Source organism: Anarhichas minor, unplaced genomic scaffold, assembly GCF_050575085.1.
Source record: "Anarhichas minor isolate MPS153535 unplaced genomic scaffold, ASM5057508v1 ptg000062l, whole genome shotgun sequence".
In the NCBI taxonomy this organism is placed as follows: domain Eukaryota; kingdom Metazoa; phylum Chordata; class Actinopteri; order Perciformes; family Anarhichadidae; genus Anarhichas; species Anarhichas minor.
Genome location: NW_027466508.1, coordinates 6,904,521 through 6,920,008, shown reverse-complemented (window position 1 = coordinate 6,920,008; position 15,488 = coordinate 6,904,521). Strand labels below are relative to the sequence as shown.

Sequence of the window (15,488 nt, the reverse complement as noted above, 5' to 3'; positions counted from 1 at the left end):
GTGTGTGTGTGTGTGTGTGTGTGTGTGTGTGTGTGTGTGTGTGTGTGTGTGTGTGTGTGTGTGTGTGTGTGTGTGTGTGTGTGTGTGTGTGTGTGTGTGTGTGTGTGTGTGTGTGTGTGTGTGTGTGTGTGTGTGTGTGTGTGTGTGTGTGTGACCGCTGAAGATCTAAAGCTGGTTGTGGCCAAATCTCAAGTTCAAATACACGGTGTGTTTGGTTTGGGAGGTACTCGAGGTGGTGTACGTATGCACCCTTTACTCAGATCCAGTTTTTCAGATTGTTTGCACATGCCGGAGAGATGATGTCATGTGCATGACTCCATCCCTCTCTGGGTTTCCTGTGCGGTTGAGCTGCTGTCAGAGAGAAACTCGGCACTGCTGGCAGTGGACTGTGGCTGCAGTGAATGACTCCAGTGTTTCCACTCTGTGAGAACAGACGAGGACGAGGAGCAGCAGGTTTCAGTCGTGTCTGTTTATCACACCAGAAGGAACAAAAAAACAAAAACAGAATCTCACAGTGAAATATACAGTTGTGTGCTTATGTAAGTACAGTACAACTGTTCCCTCAGACCATGACTATTAATAGGCACTGCTCCTCCGCTTTCGGAAAAAGAATAGACTATAACCAACAGCTTCTATCCATGTCTTTATTGGAGGTTGATGTCCAGAGAGCACTGCCATAAATAGGATGCCATGTTTAGTTTGATGTAAAAGAGAAGCCTTATTAGTGGGCGACTGTGGCTAAGTGGATAGCAGGGCCGTCTTTCAATCAGAGGGTGGTTCAATCCCCGGCTCCGGCTCTGCTAGTCGCATGTCGATGTGTCCTTGAGCAAGACACTTAACCCCAAAAATTGCTCCCGTAGCTGTGCCTACGGTATAGAAATGTGATAGAATCTGAATTGGAAGTCGCTTTGGATAAAAGCGTCTGCTAAATGACTGTAATGTAATGTAATGTAATGGGTCTTAATGGTCACTGCTTATCCTCAAACAACAAGGAACCAGCTCATAATGACATAAACTGTCAAGTATCAGTAACTGAGTATGGAGTGGAGGATATTCTCCTTGGCATGGGCAGTCGGATGAGATGTGATATTATCGCAGCTGCTGGTCAGATTAGGTGTAGCTCAGGCAATGATGCTGACGAGGCTTAAACATCACTGGACTGGACGGACTCCAACTCCAGAGACTCCAGTTGCCCCCACATGAACTGAAAAAAAACAGACACTAGACACGCTGTACAGTTCCAGATATCAATTTGTGTCTTTGTGTCCAAAACTGTTTGTGCTGACATATTCATGTGAGAACACTTTTAATCAGTGTCTCTTTTGTCCCCCACCAAGCGCTGCCCCCTTCTGCCCTCCCCCTCCCTCTCTTCCTCTGCCAGCTTTCACACACAGGGGCTCTGTTCTTGAACAGGTATGTTCACCTGTTGATTTCCCATCAGAATGATTTGCTCTGTGGTGAGTCAGCCCTGAACAAAGCTCTCAGCAGTCCCTCTCTATCATGACCTCGTGCGCTTGGTAAACAAAGGCTCACAGATTACAAGGGAGAGGAGAGAACGGGAAGGGCACTCGTATTGTACTGTATTCACAAACGGCATTGAATAAACTACTACGCCACTGGTAATATGTTTATTTAAGAGGAAAGCAAACTGAATTCACCAACTCATTTTAGGTTAGACAGAAATAAAAAAAGCAGCAGCTTCTATCTGATTTCATTGCTGAAGCCCCTCAAGGTGAGAGCTGAGATGTTATCAGGTGTTATCAGCAGTGATGGTGCCCTGACTGAAAACAAGAAGTAGGTAACATCTGTGAGCATGTGTTTGATCTAAGCCTGAACCTATGCAGCTGTTTGGCTAAATAAGTCTAATTATTAGAAAATGCAGACAGATCTCTGTTTGTATAAGAAGTGATGGTGGATTTGAAGACGTCTAATGAGCCACGCATAGCCCCAATGAATAAAAACAGATTACAAAGCAGCCGAAGCGACGCCCTAGTATTAGATTTCCTTCCTTTTGTGTTAAAAATAGTAAGTTATCTCAGCCTCATGATGTCAAACCCATTCTGCCAAGTGAAACTTCCGGTGCAATCCCTGTACACAGTGAGGAAATAATACTCAGCAGCGCTATAACACAACGGCTGGCTCTGGAAATCTTCTCTGCGGTCTTGTCTGTGATGGAAAGTTTACAATTTAAAGAACTACGACGGCATCACAATAAGATTATAATATTCCTATTGTGAACCATAATCTAGCATCACACTGCTACTACTGATGATGCACTCATCAGTCACGTGCCAATACATAGTTGATTACAAGCATAGAGCAATGCAACAAATGACTGAAATTGTTTCTCAAATGAGATGTGAGATGTACTACTTCATAATGTACTTTATAATACTTTACAAATGGCATATGAATTACTTGCTACTCTCCAATTATAGCCTCATAAACCGAGTTGCTACATGGATTTTTGGCAGCTTTATTACTTTGTATAAAAAGGAATTAGAAAGAACTTAACCTCTTAAGGGGGCACATGTTTTAGTTTTTTTTTTTTTTTAAATACTGCATACAACAAAAATATATGTAAATGGTAAAAATGTGGTTAAAATGAAAGTTTGAGTATTTTATGCATGGTTGTTGTATAATCCATGATTTAATGTTGAGACAACCAGAGCTCTGACTTTACCGTGGTGTGTACCGCCCCCTTGTGGCCGCCCACGCTCACTACATCAACATGTCCGCCTCGTCTTGAACTCGGAAACGAAACCTTTCCGTAAAGCCCCGGCGATCATTTCCTGCGGGTCACAGTTTTACTACAGTCTGGAAGAAATGGCGGACATGGATGAATTGTTCGGGAGCGATGGGGACAGCGACAATGAGCAGCGAGGTAACGAAGTCTCTCAACCGTTGACCGTCTTTAGTCGTGGATGAAGTTAGCATAGTAGCGGTAGCGAGGGTTTTTCAGATGCTAAGCAGAAGCTAGCATTGCCGCAATAATGATTAGAAAACCCGGTCCCTGAACGTTACACTGATATATCTTATGAGTTGTGCATTAACTGAATATTTTCTAAAAGCTCGCTTTGGTAGAAACTGGTGTAAGATTATCCATTCAACGCTCGTTATTTTGTGTTTTTTGTTTGTTTTTCCTCAGCTAGCGTTAACAAGCTAGCTGTGCTTTATTAGTTAGCATAGTTAGCGGAGCTGGAAGTCGCTCCACCTAACGACGACTGTAACATCATTAACAGCGAAGTGGTCCTCGAGCACATGTTCTCGTTATTATGTGTAGCGTTCACGGTATTGCTCAGCACAACTCTTAGCTTTGTCCATTTCATCAGTAAACTGGCAGTTTAAAATGAAAACATCGGTCAAATATCGTTATCGTTAGCTGAAGTAGAGAGTACGCTACACTGAAATTCACCGGGCCTTAACAGTAACGTTAATTAACCTTACATATTATAATAACCTTAAGTTTATCACTTTAAATAAGTCACATTTCTCTGCTGCCAAATAAAATAATTAATAAAATCTCATACCATGTCAACACCAGTTCAGTAAAAATGTTTATTTGAAAGTCTAATAATATGCTTCTAACAGTATGTAACTTATTCACAGTATGTAGTGTGGTGGGCGACATTGAAACAATGCTTTATCCCAGTATATTTAATGTTTAATGATGTACACTCGGTTGTTACTTAACTGTACAATTTGCACTACAACAGCTCAGCATTAAAGTCTGTCAGATACGTATTCATTTAACTGTGTGTTCACTAATGAGGTTGCACTTTGCAGTGGTGTCAACATAATGCACAAATACAATCTGAGCCACCTCCACCAACTCTCTGGCCATTTAAACCCTGATTAATGTAACGTTATGCGCACATAACGTTATGTTATTGTTGCATTACAGGAGTGAAATCTGCCTATAGTCTACTGAGCTATCCATGTAGAGTGTGACATACAGACTAGCACCCGCTGTAAACTGATGAGCTGTGCTATGTGCCAGAATAAAAACGGTCTGCTCTGTTGTTTCAGAGTCTGGTTCCGGCTCCGGCTCAGACTCTGAGCCGGAGAGACCCCGATCTGCCAGCAACGCCTCGGGGAGCGACAGTGAGAGGGAACGGAATGATGAAGATGAAGAGGAAGGCCAGGAGGCGGGGAAACCCAGTATCAATAAGGTGTGTGACTGATGACACTCTTTTTATCAAGAAATCTTCTTGCGGTAGATCGCCAAAGTAACTTGTACTGCACACCTAAGCTGCACCGCAGCAGGTGATCACCTCGTATCAAAGCACCGCCGACTGACCAATCAAAGCTCGGTACGTGGATCGTTAGATAAAATTACATAAACACGAAGAAGTCAAAGTCATTATCCAGACTAAAAGCAACATAGTTTAAACTGCCAAATGCAGAAAGGTCAGCTGGCAATAAACTGCGACTGATAATGCAGACATTAACAGATGTATAATGTCACTTCCCTATCTAGAGCACGATAGAATGAATGTGTTGCAGATGTATTCTGATGGCGTGTGTGACAATATTTGAGCCTCATTCCTTCAGCTGCAACCCTGGCGGTGTGAAATGGACTTGGGACAAAATATAAATAGGCTGTAATAATTCAGAGCGTTAATACTTTCATATCTTATAAGCTTTACCCAATAGTTGCAAACTTTATTTGATAAAGATCCGGCTACACTAATTAGTATTATTAGTGTTATACTATTTGTAGAATTAGATTACAGTGGTGGCTGCGTACAGGATTGTTACCGACTCGTGCTTTTCCAATAACTCCAGAACGTGTTAAAGTCCAAAAGTCAATATTAATTGAAAAAAGAGTGATGTAATCATTTTCAAAATTCACTAACACAATGGTGTTTAGCCTTTCTCACTGCTTTGAATTTTTTATATTCATGCTGTTTTTATTATGTGTTCATGATAATTGTAAATTAGCCTAATTAACGCCACAATAATACCTTATAAGGCTACGTGTCCTGCTCCATATGACCGATATTGAAGTCCTGCATTTTGGAGACCGATAATAGAAAGTCTATGATTTTTACCAGCGTCAGCATTCAAATAATCCAAAGAACGGGAAAATATAACGAGTGCAGTTAATGCCGTGTCACCTGAGGGTCGTACTGTCACCTGAACTAAAGATTGTGGGAAGAGAAAATTCAAAATACGTGAAAGTTCTCCTAAATCACTCGTACAAACAACTTTAACAACGAAACCGTTCGTACGAGTGGTTCTGGCATGAGGCGCATTGGTTCCTCCTCTCTCACAAACTTGCTCTCCTTTCCTTCTACCCAACAGGAGCTGTTTGGAGACGACAGCGAGGACGAGCAACGCAGTCAACACAGCGGCAGCGACAACCAGTCGGAAAGGTCGGGGAACCAGTCGGACGCCAGCATGCACTCGGAGCAGCGGGACAACGATCCCTCCGATGCAGAGCAGCACAGCGGCTCAGAGCGCGGCCATCGGGACGAGGATGAGGACGAAGATGACGCGGGCCGCCGGTCGGATGCAGGAAGCCCGGCTGGCAGCGGGATGTCTGGAGAAGGGAGCCCTCGCTCTGAGAGGGGCAGTGTCCGGTCGGACAGAAGGTACGCCAACACACTCTGGACGTCCCTCATTGTTAAACTGAGGTGCCTCGATGGGAGAGCGGACCCCAACAAATACACTATTTTCCCCAGTTTCGTAGAACTACAGGGCCCAGCTGACATTTCTGAGATATAAAACAAATGTTCTAACCTGTAATGTTCTAATGGGGCACTTTCCTTTGTTGACCACATTTTAATTTCTTGATATATTTCTTGCAATGCGTTTGTTTGAATCCAGTGTGCACAGCGATCCTGCGACTCCGCAGTCGGGGCCGGGCAGCCCTCAATCCGATGCAGAAGCCTCTGGCAAGGAGAACCAGTCGGAGGATGAGAAGTGGGAAGGAGGGGCTAAGAGCGACCAGTCGGAGGATGAGGGGGAGAAACGCCATTACTCTGATGAAGAAAGAGAGAACTCTGACGACGAGGGGCCGAGGAACAGGAAGTCAGGTACTCCTCGGGTCTGGTGTAAAAGATGGAGGGGAGTGTTGTCCGTGAACTGGATCAGGAGCCGGCCGGCCGTGATAATCCTGACACATTAGATTTTGTGGAAGAGGATTAGGGCCATATGTGAAAATGTTATCCTGAGGTCCGAGGTTAATCTCGGTACTCTTTAGATTAACAGGAGATTTGTTTTTTGTCATCACTTTTCTGATGCTTTTTCATTTAAGTAAGACGGTTACACCATGCTGTCACGTGGAAATTCCTCCTCTTCATCCCCTTGTTGTGATTTTGTTTTTCAGAGTCCGCAAAGGGCAGTGACAGTGAAGATGATTTCCTCAGACAGAAAACCAAAGCGAAAGCCGCATACGATTCAGATTCAGACAGCGATGTCGGAACAAAGAAAGGCAAGAAAGGTAAGAAACTGTTTGAGCAAACCTGACCACGTCACTTCACCGTATCCTCTACAATTCAAACAAAGAGTGTTCATTTTATTAGCTGCAGCAGAAGTTGTCATTTTAGCCGCTCTCGTGTACTTTAAAGTAGTCCTCCTTCCGTACTGTTCACAGTAAAGAAGACGGCAGCAGACGACCTGTTTGGAGAGGCCGACGACATCTCTTCAGACAGCGATGCAGAGAAGCCTCCGACCCCGGGACAGCCCCTGGTATGTGTCTGTCTCTTGCTTCCACTGATCCTCAAGCCTCTTTAATTGTGCCCAATCCTTCTTTCTTTTTTTTTTTATCATAAGAGTTCCCAAATCTCTTTTTCTCAGAGCCTCTCGCTAAGCCTCTCTGAGCTGATCCCTATTATCCTGGGTCACTGAATCATACAGTGCTTTTTGAACGATTATCTTCTTCTCCCTCTCTGTTGTGTGTGTGTGTGTGTTTGTGTGTGTCTGTGTGTGTTTTCAGGATGCCGAGGACAGGATGGAGGGGGAGCGTGCAGAAGAGGAGCATGCGCCCGAAACCCATATCGAAGTAGAGATCCCAAAAGTCAGCACAGACTTGGGATCTGACCTTTATTTTGTCAAGCTGCCCAACTTCTTGTCTGTGGAGCCCAGGTCAGAACCATTGTCAATGTATACAACACAAGCACATCTCGTACTTGATGAGCTCTAAAGATAAAGAAGGAAAACGGATGCAGAGAGGAATATTTTGGAGTGTTCAGCTAACTCTGTTAGGACTTGATGAGCATAAAATCTCTTTCGTAACTTTAGGGTATACTCATTTAGATTTTCTTCTTCCTTTTCTAGACCCTTTGATCCTCAGTACTATGAGGATGAATTTGAGGATGAAGAGATGCTGGATGAAGAGGGACGGACCAGGCTCAAGCTGAAGGTGTGTAGTCCACGTCATGTGTGTATGCGTGTTTGTTGTTGTCTGTGTGGACCAGAGTACCAAGAGAGTGACCAGAGTTTCCTCTTCGTCTCTCACAGGTTGAGAATACCATTCGTTGGCGAGCCAAGAAAGACGAGGAGGGGAATGAGGCGCGGGAGAGCAACGCGCGCATTGTCAAATGGTCCGATGGCAGGTGTGTATTATGTCGATTAGGGTGTGTGTGGGGGGGGTTACCGCACTGTACAGGACGTGCGCTTTACTCTCTGTGGTTTTAAATGTCTTTTTCCTTGCACACAGCATGTCCCTCCACCTGGGGAATGAAGTGTTTGATGTTTACAAAGCCCCTCTCCAGGGAGACCACAACCACCTGTTCATCCGACAGGGCACTGGACTGCAGGGACAGGCCGTGTTCAAAACCAAACTCACATTCAGGTAACACAGTGACGTGCCATTGTTGTTATTAGGGACAGGCTGCTGCTGATTCCAAACGGCAACAATAGCAGCCTTGTTTCATTCAGATATGTACTCTATGCTGTAAGTCCCGGATCACCTCGTGCAAGCTGCCCAGGTTTCTCCCAATAAGAAGTGTGTAAGCCTCTTAGCGGCCCCCAAGTCCACCTGGATGTTCTGTCTCCTCAGACCACATGGGACAAGTAGGACATGCACAACAGCCTTCCACGCTGCCAGGCAGGACATTACCATTTGTTCTGGTTGTGTAATATCATCAGAGCACAGATTTGATTTTGATTAGAGCTGAAGCTGCTCAGGGTACAAATTGTTAGGACGCAGCGTTTTTTCTTTTCAAGCGGCAAATGAATAGAACAGAAACATTCAAGCGGGATTGATACACAGTGTATACAGCAAAGTTAATTAATGAGGCTCAGTGTGCCAATGATCCGCATCACTGCAACATGTTCATGCTTTCTATTGGCTTCCAGTGGTCTCGGAGCATGAGTTAGTTGTAGGTTAAGCTAAAAAAACAATGAGCAAACATGTTGCAAAAATATCTCTAATGTGACAAAAGAGCTGATAATTTAGGGTTTTAGTTCTTTCTTGTTGAGTAAAATTGAGCCGTTTTATTGGAAAGGACTAAGCTGAGGCAGCGTTAAATGTCGGTATCTATGCAGGCAGGAAATAATGCTGATTCCACTGAAACCTGTGATACCGAGATATTAAATGGGCAATGACATGAATCAAACACTTAGGTTTGCATTTCAGTATTTCTCAGCACAACGTTATGTGTGCATCATCGAGCAAATAAATGTGTTGAATGAATTTCCTTCCTCATAAAACATTTGAAAAGCATTTCATTTATTTTTTGATGAACCTATATTGGTTACATCCATGTTTTCTTGCTAGCAGTCTTCTTGTTTGTTACCTTTTCTGGCTCGTAGCAGTTGGCGCATTAACTGCCACCAACTTTCAATCAGTGCAAGAGCATTAACACATTTGCAGGAATATGCGTCGCCCGTAGTTATTTTATGTGCACAAGATAGAAGGCCCACTTGTAAGAAGCATTGCTCCATAGCGCCACCAGTGCTCATAAACCCCCCACGGTACGTTTAATGAGTGTGGACTAAAACAGGTCTGGCAGCATACGTTGGTGTTTTTTGCCAGTTTGCGTTGCAAAGGTAGCGTTTTTTTGGTTGAATAAGCTTTTCCTGAAAATTACACACACACATTTTTTTTTATAAATATCAAAGACAGGGTTGAAAATGCCCTAATGTTTTTGAAAAGCACTGGGAAATACACACCGTAAACTTGAAATTATGTTTCCTCTGTATTTCCAGGCCCCACTCCACAGACAGCGCCACCCACAGGAAGATGACCCTGTCTCTGGCTGACCGCTGCTCCAAGACGCAGAAGATCAGAATCCTTCCCATGGCGGGACGGGATCCTGAGTCGCATCGCAATGAAATGATCAAGGTAGCACGCTCTCCGTCCACCTGTGCCGCTCTGCTCGTCTTGTTGTTGCCTCAGGGACGGAGGCATGAGGCCAGTTGTTGGCGAGCATTATTTACTTTTACATAAGATAAGATAATCCTTCATTAGTCCCACAGCGGGGAAATTTGCAGGATTATGAAGACATAACCTGACGTGCTTGCATAATGGGGTTACTCTGTGGTCACTGAAATGGAAATAGTGTCAGCAAATCTGCAGAGCGGCAGCTGCTAGCTAGCCGGTGGGGCTACGCTCGCATGCACCAACATGAAAGCATGCGCAGACAAGAAACTGAACCGCTTGATCCATACTGACATTTTACATATATTCAGAATATATTATGAATGATGGTGCAAATAGTATATGGTTAACGTAGGTTCAAATTTAAGTGAAAAATACCTGAAACGTATATTTCAACTGTGGCTGAAAACCTCATCATATATCGATATCATAATACCTTTATCATATACAATCTGTTTGTATATGATAAAGGTATACAAGGTATACATAGCTGTATCAGCTATGTGATAATTAATACAAATATTGCAGCCTAAATTGAAGCGGTGAGCTTGACAAAGCCAAACCTGTTAATTTGTTAAGATATATCCTACCTCTCCAAATATAGTGTTCATTATGGTTTTTATATATATATATATATATATATATATATATATATATATATATATATATAAATAAATAAATAAATAATGTGGACAGACAACCATATCCCCAGCTTACAATAAGACAAATGACTGAAATCTTTATCCACGACCATGATAGAAGGACCATACAGGGAATTTCTTATCACATGTATTGTGCACTAAGATTACCAGCTAGAAACAAAATGTCACACTGAAACTTAAAGTAATTCCCGCTGGTGTGTCTCCCGGCAGAAAGAGGAGGAGCGGCTGCGAGCTTCCATCCGCAGAGAGTCCCAGCAGAGGAGGATGAGGGAGAAGCAGCACCAGAGAGGCCTGAGCAGCAGTTACCTGGAGCCCGACCGCTACGATGACGAGGAGGAGGGCGAGGAAGCCATCAGCCTGGCAGCCATCAAGAGCAAATACAAGGGAGGAGGAGGCCTGAGAGGTGCGGACGAATAGACGGTCACATTCTCCTTTTCATTATTTCTCACAAGGGTTTTATGAAGTCACTGAGTTCTAATTAACATCCTCCTCTTTTTCTTTTTTTTCTCGACCCAATCCAGAGGAGCGAGCGAGGATCTACTCATCCGACAGTGATGAAGGCTCTGATGACGACAAGGCCCAGAGACTGATGAAGGCCAAGAAGCTAGACAGCGATGAGGTGGGTGTAGTATCCTGTTGGACCGACGGGGGGCAGTGTGGCGCAGTTCATCGGGGAGCTTAAAAAAAACCAGACAACTTGTAACCTTGTTCATGTGAACTGAACAGGAACAAGGAATACTAGTCCTTTTTAATGAGCATGCACTTATTTCTGCACTGACAGCACTGCTAGAAAACAAAATGCAACTGTAACATGAGACCTGACAGCACTGAATGTCTGCTGCTGTCAGCATCTGACCGTCATCTGTCCTGTTCTGTGCAGGAGGGCGAGGGATCAGGCAAGAGAAAGGCCGAGGACGACGAGGGGGTAGCCACCAAGAAGGCCAAGAAATATGTGATCAGCGACGAAGAGGAGGAGGAAGAGAAGGAGGAGGAGGAAGAGGAGAAGGAGGAAGAAGAAGAGGAGAAGGAGGAGGAAAAGGAAGAGGGGGAAGAGGATGATGAATAATTCTCTTTTTTTTTTTTATCATTCCACTGTATTATCAGTGCTCAGCCCACATGGCATATAAACAGCCATATTTTGTTTTGTATATTTTTTTAAGACCTGAGTGTGGGTGAGTGCGATTGTGTGTTTGCTTGTTTATGTTGTGTACAGAAAAGGTGAGAAATAAAGAAATGGTTGTCTTATGTAACGAAAGATTCCCATGGCTCCCTTTTATTTGCATTATCTTCATTATTATGATTCATAAGCATGACTCACGCTGCTGTGAGTCCGTGAAACGTACTGCGTAGTCCAGTTGACAAACCAAACGGAGGTTAATGGGATAAGTGCAGTAGGTTGATTTGAGAATAAATTGGGTAAATAGCGTAACAGCAACTGCCGCTTGCTCACATAACGAAACACATATTTGACGTTTGACCAGTTTATCTTTGCAGTTCATGTGGATGAGAATGTGCCCTTGGGGAAAGAACTGGAGAGGGTAGTTGGGGGACGAATCTCAACTCGTGTTAAAACAACCAACTAAACCCACTTGACAGCAGAGGCCAGAGAACAGGGGATTTGGGAGCAGTAATACTGCGAGACAAGATCCTCCTCCAGCCCAGGCAGGAAACAGAAGAAGAGGCCTAGCTAGGAGTTACGGGTCTTATAAATACAAGTTGGCATTGGTCCCCACTCCACAGTGGTGGTGCTTTGAACTAAATGCTAATGTTAGCATGCTAACATGTTGAAGTTGAGCAGGTATAATGTTCACCATGTTCACTGTCTTGGTTTAGCTAGTGAGCGTATTGACACTTTATAGTCCTCTGGGGACCAGACATCAGAACAAAATGTCATGTCATAAATCCAATAAGATATTCCAGTCGGAGCCACATTGGTGGACCGACAACAGACTGACTGCCATCCATGGAGCTATGCTAAAAAAATGACTTTATGAGCATATAACGTGCCGCTACTTGTTAAAAAGCACAATAATCTGTAGTGGTTAAAAAAATGAATGTATATAAATAATATTTTTTCATATCATCTCTGCCAGGGGGATCATGCGATCAGTCGTGTGAGTAAGTGTGTGTGTGTGTGTGTGAGGGGGTGCACCTCTGTGTCCGTACACAGCTAATCTCGCATTCTGCTGCAGCAATTTTCATAATATTTTGGGTGACCAGTTATGGCTGCATGCTCAGGGACCTCTTGGTGGTTGCGGTGACTCAGTCTTTCTCAAAACACCTTTTATTGCTTTATACTGCCATTGATTGCCTGCTGATTCCTCACTCACTACTCTTAACCGGCCCCTGCCCACAGTGGGGGGATAAGAGTTTGCGGTGTGTTTGGCTAACAGATAATGGAATGGATGGTGTGTCTGGGAAGACAGCTTGGTGAGTTTAACTTTGTTTTTGGCAAGATTGTATGACGTTGCTTATACGACGACTTTGAGCTGATTGACCACATACATCGCCGTTTGTTTTTTACTTTAAATAAAGTGTATTTTACAATCCCTTACAGCTCGTTAGAGCTAATTGTGGGTTGTATTCATTCAATCACACAAATAAAGCAGCAGTCGTTGCAGACACACCTGGCCACACCTTTTTAATTAATTAATTATTTACGAACATGTTTGAAAAGTAAATGCTATCATTGTGGCCTTTTTGTATTTCAGCCAAAACCTGCTTCAAAATTAAAAAACAACAGTGTAATGCAAAACGTACTGTGTGATATGATTGCCAAATATCTAAAAGTAAAAATTGGAGGAATGTTTAGGTGTGTCATTGCTCCAGTTGTTAGAATCAAGTGATGTTGAGCTACAGAGTGAGAGGGGAATGTAGAGAACAGGTTACTGATTCAAGTTCATCAGCCAGAATGACGCACAGTGTCTCACACACACACACACACAGACAGCGGAGCATTTAACTGGGTTCCCTGAGATAGATAACAACCCTTGTACCTGACCTTTTACCCAGCCCTGTCCAGACAGAGCTAGCTGTAGCTACTCAGAATATAAAACTGGTTAACAAAAACACTAAGTGATTAAGTAAGAGTTACATAAATTGACTGCATTCTGTCTCTTGATAATGACCTCTCTGTGCCGCACACACACACACTGCATTGTCGTGGCCACAGACTGCTGTTAGTATGGGGAAAAGTATCAAAGACTCCTTGAATACTGTGGTATACACGGTAGAGGCTTGTTATGAGAGAGGTTCTGCAGGACAGCATTGTTTAAAAGAGCCTTTGGTGTTTTCTGAGTGTGTGGAATCAGAGAGCAGTTCCCTGAAAAGTCATAATGAAGCTGCTAGTCTGGAATGAGGTTGCTGTGCGACTAAAGCTGAGGGCGAGTTGTAGTACCATGCGGCATTAGCTTTTTAAAAATCTACCCAGGACAGGTCTGTGTGTGTGTGTGCACGTGCTTGTATGTGTATTTTTATGCGGCCCACAGCACTGAGCAGAAGCATAGCGCATGCTAAGCTATATAAAGCACATACTGTGACTGTTCATGCAAATGTTGTGTGTCTTTGTTGCCTGAAAAGAGAAGGTGTCGTCAGTAGTGGTGTGCCGCGTTATCTCAGACTGCAGTGGGTTATGTAAACCCAATTCCACACAGTAAGGAGTGGAGAAGGGAGGGAACAGGAGGAGAGGAACGGAGGGGGGGGGGGGGGGGGGAGGCACTGCTGCACACACAGTCAGCACTGACTGACGGGGGATGAGGCAGAGGGGAGGGCTGCAGCATTTCACCCTCTTTTTTTTAGTTTTCTCCTCCCCCTTTCATCTCTTCTTTCTCACTTTTTCTCCCAGATACCCCGTTTTCCCACCGTCCAGCCTGAACCTGAACTCCGTGACATCACATTTTCTGTAAAGGAAGCACAGGCAGTGTCAAAGCAAAGCAGAGAGGGTATGTTTTCTATTCCTAGAGCCTTGCACACACACACACACACACACACACACACACACACACACACACACACACACACAAAAACACAGCTGAGCCACTTGGATAGACTCTGGTGTTGTTCAGGGGTAACTTGGCATCAGTGTTCTTCCAATTAGGCCCGAGGGGAGACGAGCGGCCGGGTCGGTGTTCGGCCAGGTGCTGGTTGAAGTAAACAGTCTCAGCCTCCTCGTTGTTGGCCTGCACTGAAGCCCTGGTTGCATTCAGATACTACATGTGTACAACTGTTTGGATTAGATCCACAGGTAATATAATATAATATATTCTGTCCTATATTCTCATTCCTTGGTTTCATTCTGGGATTCATCATCTCTTTAACATTGCCTTGTTAGTCAAAGTTTGATGCTGAAGACATTTATTGAATCAGAACATCAAACTTTACTAATGTTTTTGTACCTCCTCCCAGTTTAGGGGCAGAACATATTCTACATGACATTTGTTTATTAATGGGGTTTATTAAACATACTATCTTTTTTTGAACTAAACTTACAATATAGTATTTTTTTCCTTCCGTTTCTTTTGTGTCGTTCCCATTTAATTTCACAGACTCTTTTGTTCACTTAATTTAATCCTACCAGTATAACTCTGTGTACCCTGACTGTATTTCATAGCTCGGTGCCCTTTACCCCTGTCTCAGTGTGTCCCTTCCCCCTGCTGCTGCTTATATAAGAGGCTAATAAATAAAATAGAAACACAATACTCCACTCTCTCCACAGGATCTTCCAACACTCACACATGACACTGGCCCAGAGGCTGCAGCGAGGGCCTTAGCAGGAACATTTTCCCTTACGCACAAGCAGGTGTGCATCATTCACACGCACACGCACATCCACACAAACATGACTGTAACAATTGACCTTACCGATTTGGGTCAGCTTGTTCTGCCGTAGGAACTGGCTTAATCTGTAAACAACGGGTTACCTTCAGCTGTGAGCTGCTCTGCACACAGATTACACTCAAGTGTTTCCAAAAACAGACTAAAAAACCAAACAAGCAAGGTGACCCTCTGTGGCACAGCTGTGGCACCTGCATCTATCTATCTACCCTACTGATTTCCTTCTATTACAATGCATACATAAAAAACACAATTTTGGTTTGTCACACTGTGCTTACATGGAAGTACAGGATGGTATTAACAGGCTTGGTGTCTTTTTAAAAGATTTGGCCTTCTTTTGACTTTGCCCCTTGCAAGAGAGGCGGTTTCTTGATGGGGCCTGTCGTCATGTTTAAGATGTCTCAGTTGTTTGCACTTCCTTTCAGATGGTTTCATTCAAATAACAGCTTTAGGCCCGAAAGAGGTAATATTATCCAATATTTCACAAAAACAGCAAAGATCAGAGAAAAGTCCAAAATATGAAATATAATTTGTGTATCAGAACTTCTCTTTTACCTCATTAGATGTATCTTGTGACAAACTGGAGGGGCCCAGACCCCTAGGTTGTGTACCACTAGACTGAATTCAACTTTGTATAAAGTAGTTAAAACTAGCACAACCAC

The 15,488-nt window shown here is 43.6% G+C and overlaps 1 protein-coding gene across 1 annotated transcript; it reads left to right on the top strand.

The window, feature by feature from the left end:
- Nucleotides 1-2,726: 2,726 nt before the first annotated feature.
- On the top strand, nt 2,727-11,248 carry leo1 (LEO1 homolog, Paf1/RNA polymerase II complex component). The gene is made up of 14 exons (XM_076077893.1): nt 2,727-2,884; nt 4,030-4,172; nt 5,308-5,597; nt 5,833-6,041; nt 6,335-6,448; nt 6,602-6,696; nt 6,944-7,092; nt 7,285-7,369; nt 7,468-7,562; nt 7,667-7,801; nt 9,160-9,295; nt 10,204-10,396; nt 10,515-10,612; nt 10,874-11,248. The coding sequence occupies exons 1-14, from the start codon at nt 2,827-2,829 to the stop codon at nt 11,057-11,059; spliced, it is 1,986 nt and encodes a 661-aa protein (XP_075934008.1). The 5' UTR covers nt 2,727-2,826; the 3' UTR covers nt 11,060-11,248.
- Nucleotides 11,249-15,488: the final 4,240 nt, after the last annotated feature.

Bases quoted from the DNA above. Each gene is read 5' to 3' on its own strand.
- leo1 (XM_076077893.1), top strand. From the start codon at position 2,827: ATGGCGGACATGGATGAATTGTTCGGGAGCGATGGGGACAGCGACAAT. The intron at 9,296-10,203 runs GTAGCACGCTCT...GTCTCCCGGCAG, and splicing joins ATCGCAATGAAATGATCAAG to AAAGAGGAGGAGCGGCTGCG. The intron at 10,397-10,514 runs GTGCGGACGAAT...GACCCAATCCAG, and splicing joins GGGAGGAGGAGGCCTGAGAG to AGGAGCGAGCGAGGATCTAC.